At 41.1% G+C, this 5,418-nt stretch overlaps 1 protein-coding gene across 1 annotated transcript in view; it reads left to right on the top strand.

Moving 5' to 3' along the window:
• LOC106877219 (FAD synthase) overlaps positions 1-5,418 on the top strand; it is a gene marked incomplete at its 3' end in the record, with an annotated part of 59,647 nt that overhangs the window by 22,794 nt on the left and 31,435 nt on the right. Inside the window, exons 6-8 of the mRNA XM_052968011.1 lie at positions 1,330-1,478; positions 3,122-3,202; positions 4,063-4,161. Of these exons, the coding sequence (XP_052823971.1) occupies positions 1,330-1,478; positions 3,122-3,202; positions 4,063-4,161 (329 nt within the window). The remainder of the gene's footprint in view (positions 1-1,329; positions 1,479-3,121; positions 3,203-4,062; positions 4,162-5,418) is intronic.

Genomic DNA, 5,418 nt, shown 5'->3' with positions numbered 1-5,418 from the left:
AGAACTCATTCTTTGTCCCACAACGGTCGAAGATTATTACAATGAAAATTTCACTTTTGAATTTATAGTGATAAATGTTTTTCCCTTTGTGCAGTTTATTTGGGTCAGGAAGATTTGTTTTATTCTTTCTGCCATCTTCATTTTATATTTTTTATTATAGCAAAAAAAAAACAAACAAAAAAAAAATAGCAATGAGATTATTGTTTATAGATAGGTGCAGGAGTGGCTGTGTGTTAAGTAACTTGCTTACCAACCACATGGTTCCAGGCTCAGTTCCATTGTGTGGCACCCTGGGCAAGTGTCTTCTAGTATAGCCTTGGGGTGACCAAAGCCTTGTGAGTGGATTTGGTAGATGGAAACTGAAAGAAGCCTGTCGTATATATGTATATGCATGTGTGTGTATATGTTTGTGTGTCTGTGTTTGTTTCCCCACCACCATCGCTTGACAGCTGATGCTGGTTTGTTTACATCCCTGTAACTTTGTGGTTCGGCAAAAGCATCTGAAACAATAAGTACTAGGCTGACAAAGAATAAGTCCTGGAGTCGATTTGTTCAACTAAAGGCGGTGCTCCAGCATGGCCACAGTCAAATGACTGAAATAAATGAAAGAGTAAACGAGTAAAAGAGTGCTCAGGTGTGCTACAACTCACTAAAGGTGCACATACAGTACATAGAATTATGTATAAAAGTCAGGTAAGTGAACAGTGTATGAGTCATACCTGTGTGCATACGTATGGAGGTGGGGATACCAGGTGTAGTGTTGGCAAATTCCAGGAAGTCTGGAGGTTTTAAAGGATGCGATATCTTGGTAGCTAACCACTCACAAGGCTCTGGTCGGCCCGAGGCTATAGTAGAAGACACTTGCCCAAGGTGCTACGCAGTGGGACTGAACCCAGAACCATGTGGCTGGTAAGCAAGCTACCTTACCACACAACCACTCCTACTTATTTTTGTATACTTCCATTTTATTCATATTTGAAAAAGTTTCCTCCTACTTTTTTGAATTGCAAACTCCTTGATCAGATCCTCAAAATTAATCCGAGGTAACACATCTACTTCTATACTGAGTAGAGATAAAGGCATCCTGAATATTATTTTAGCAAGTTTAAAATGATTTCTTTTGTGCCGTAAACCAGTTACCATTTCTGTGGTGCCCTTCCTTCACTTGTTGCTCTAAGCACAGGCTTATTTTCTTAATGGATAATCCAGCGCTGTGTTTACACTATATACTATGTCGACTTGTATGCCAGAAAATACACTACCAACGATTCATTTCATGTTATGCCTGTTTTCTTTGTTATTCCTTAATTTCATATAATTTTTCTCTTTGTAGCTAGCATTGTTCTTTATGAAAAGGATCCTGTATTGCACGCTATGAACAATCTCTATGCCATTGTGGACTCAGAAGAATCCTCGGAATTTCACCAAAGAATCAGAAAGGCTGTCTCCACTATAGAATTATGTCTCGAACAATACAAGTGAGTTATTTTGAGCTACTTCATGTAATCCAGAACAATCATCATCATCATCGTCATCACCATCATCATCACCACCACCACCATCATCATCATCGATTGACGTCCGTTTTCCATGCTGGCATGGGTTGGATGGTTTGACTGAGGACTGGCGAGCCAGATGGCTGCACCAGGCACCAATCTGGTCTGGCAGAGTTTCTACAACTGGATACTCTTCCTAACGCCAACCACTCCGAGAGTGTAGTGGGGGCTTTTTACATGCCACCGGTGCAGGAGCCAGTAAGTCAGGCCTGGCAACAATCATGTTTGCACGGGGCTTTTTATGTGCCACTGGCACGGGAGCCAGTCTAGGGGCATTGGCACCGGTCACAATTGGTTGGTGCTTTTTGCGTGTCACTGGCACAGGAGCCAGTCAAGCGGACCTGGCATCGACCACATTCGGATGGTGCTTTTTACATGCCATCATCACAAGAGCCTGTCAGGGGGCACTGGCCCCATGATCTCAAAAAAATTTAATGTAACCCACACGTTTTATGTGGAGGTACATGGCCTAGTGGTTAGATCAGTGGACTCGTGGTTGAGGGATCGCGGGTTCAAACCTGAGACCAGGCGATGTATGTGTGTTTATGAGCGAAACACCTAAGCTCTATGTGGTTCCAGCAGAAGGTAATGGTGAACTTCTGCTGACTCTTTTGCCACATCTTTCTCTCACTCTTTCCTCCTGCATCTAGCAGCTCACCTGCGGCGAACTGGCATGCTGTCCAGATGGGGAACCTATACGCCAATGAAACCGGGAGACTGGCCCTTATGAGCATGGCATGGTTTGAGAAGGAACAAATTACAACACACTTTTTATACCTGAAGGCTGTATATGTGGCTGATTTCAGAAACATCCAAGCAGGCTAGTTCTGTTAGCACCCCAGGATAAAGAAGGTTTTCACTCACATAAGGTGTTGTTATCTGTTTGGTAGGATATGAAAGGTTTAGTTCACTTTGAACTTTTAAACCCAAATCAAATGATAACAAAGGAGATCTACTGCGAGCAACTTGAGTGGCTTAAGTCAGTGCTAGAAGAAAAATGATCATTTTTGGTTTCAAGATGAAAAGTGTTCTTCCATCAGTTTGAATGAGAAACGATGCCCTACCCACCATATTCGCTGCATATTGCCCCATCTGATTATCATTTATTCTGCAGTTTTCAAAATCATTTGGACGGAAAAAATATGAATTCTGTAGATGAGGTCAGAACAGTACTGGAGGAGTATTTTTTGTCACGGACCAGTGAACCTTGGAAGAGGGGCCTTGCAAGTATACTAGATAGATGGAACAGCAGTATACAAAATGAAGGAGAGGATATTTTAGATTAAAAAAGAACTTTATCTTAAATTTGAAAGCTAAAAGAAGTATAAAAAAACTGCATTATTTATGGGATGACCCAATATATATATATATATCTATATATTTTCACCTGCTTCACCTCTGGCTCCCCAGCTCATGTCAAATTGTCTAACCCAGTAAGGCGAAGCTGGTAACGATCGCGCTCAAATGGTGCTAGCCCTTTCCCTTGACAAAATTCTAGGCTTTGTGCCTGTAAAAGAAAGGATTATTACTAATATACATGTTGCTTTAAACTCTTTCATTGACAGGTTACCTGAAATTGCTGTGGGTTTCAATGGTGGAAAGGACTGTACTGCTTTGTTGCATCTAGTCTATGCAGTCGTTCAAAAGTGAGTATCTTGGCAAAGTGTTCCCTAAAACCATCAGTCACTTTAGAACAGGAGTTCTCAACCATTTTTTTATCTTTGGTCGCCCTCGATTGCTATTTTATTTGGGTGGACTCCAATAGCCATTCGATGTTTAAAAACTTTTGCAGCATGGAAGGTGTTTATAAGCCATTTAACCCATTACCTACCAGTGATCTCATATGAGATCACTTAAAAATTACAAATTTCGTAATTATCTGTCAATATTTACACATATCTAACCTTTTTGTTATATCTCCTAGGTATATTTCTCTGATATTCAAATGAGGTTTGCTAATTTTTCACCCAATATCTCACTTATTTCTATTTAAGATGTTATTTTGATCATTCCAGCACGTTTCTAAGGCTGTTTTATGCTAGAAATCAAAGTTTCATAAAAAAATTCCAGTTAATAGAATTATGGGAGGTAATGGGTTAAGACATACACAAAAACAGTTAGATTCACTTTAACATTTAAATTTAATTTGCCAAAATATTTTCGTCGCTTTGAGACCGCGACCTCTTCACTGACAAAATTCCGTGCTGCATCTTCAGTTTAAAAACTAGTTTTATAGAAACGTCTTTCAAAATTCCTATTTTGTTTTCCTCACATTAACTTGTGTAGGTTGAACTTTGTAAAATGTAGGAAAAGAAACCTAGCTGTTTCTTGAAATAAATACCAATACAAAATTCTAAAGCAGGGGTTCTCAAACATTTGTTTTATCTTTGGACCCCTTTGATTGCTATTTTATTCTGGTGGACCCCTACAGACATTTGATGTTTAACCCTTTAACATTCAGATTATTCTGTCTTGACTAATTATCGGTTTGAAATTCTGATCCCAGGAAATATCCAGATGGACACGATCAACTGCAGGCCCTCTTTATCAGAAGTAAGATGTCATTCCCCGAAGTAGAGAGTTTTATTCAAGTCAGTAAAAACAGGTAAGTTATCTCACTGAGGCTTTCGGTTGAGGCATTTTAATCACATCAGTCCTTCATCTCTACTCCCCCTTATATTCATCTTCTTGTATCTTGAGGATATACCCTGTTGCTTCATCATTATCATCTTTCTCAGTTTCCAGCTGAGGTAGCTAACCATGTATCTCCTCTACAGCAAGACACCTGTTCCTTCCCCTCTACTATATCTTAAATTCTCAACACTGACACAAAGAGCCACTGTCCTCATTGAGAGAGGTCTTTGTCTTGTGAAGTTACCTGGTGACCTCGCTAATGCTGCGACCATGAAAAAAAGCACCCAGTATATTCTATAGAGTGGTTGGTACTTTTGCTTCTCAACACCTGATGCAAAGAACCGCTTTCCTCATCAAGAGGTTTTTCTCTTGTGAGTTAGTAGCCAGCCCACTTTTGCGTACCTTTCCTTCTTTGGACACAAAACCCTGCTTGCAAAGACCTGTTGAGGCAAGTGAAATCGAAATCGAAATTGAACCAAATTCGACAACTGACACCCATGCCAACCTTCCTTCATTGGACACTAAACTCAGCTTGCGAAGACCTGTTGGGGCAAATGAGATCGAAACTGAACCAAATTTGATGACTGGCACCCATGCCAGTGGAGCGCTAACAGCACCATCCGAGCAGGATCACTGCCAGAGCAGCGGTCTTGATCCCGTGCCGGTGGCACGTAAAAAGCACCATTTGAGCGCAATCGTTTCCAGCTTCACCTTACTGGCACTTGTGCCGGTGGCATGTGATCAAAACATTGGACTGACTCCTGTGCAGGTGGCACGTAAAAAGCACCATTTGAGCGCAATCGTTTCCAGCTTCACCTTACTGGTACTTGTGCCGGTGGCATTTGATCAAAACATTGGACTGACTCCTGTGCAGGTGGCACATGAAAAAACAACATTTGAGCGTGGCCGTTGCCAGTACTGCTGGACTGGCCCTCGTGCCGGTGGCATGTAAAAAGCACCCACTACACTCTCGGAGTGGTTGGCGTTAGGAAGGGCATCCAGCTGTAGAAACACTGCCAGATCAGATTGGAGTCTGGTGTAGCCATCTAGTTCGCCAGTCCCCAGTCAAATCGTCCAACCCATACAACATGGGAAGCAGACGTTAAACGGTGATGATGATGACTACGACGAATTCAAATTTGAAGAAAAGTTTGGTTGCTCTTCCAAACACACATTTCAAGTATTAAAAAAAAACATGATGGAGGATAATACGAAATATAATGAATAT

The sequence above is a fragment of the Octopus bimaculoides genome, chromosome 5, assembly GCF_001194135.2.
Source record: "Octopus bimaculoides isolate UCB-OBI-ISO-001 chromosome 5, ASM119413v2, whole genome shotgun sequence".
Classification (NCBI taxonomy): Eukaryota; Metazoa; Mollusca; class Cephalopoda; order Octopoda; family Octopodidae; genus Octopus; species Octopus bimaculoides.
The sequence above is the reverse complement of the archived record's forward strand: the minus strand, read 5'-3'. Positions and strand labels throughout refer to the sequence as shown.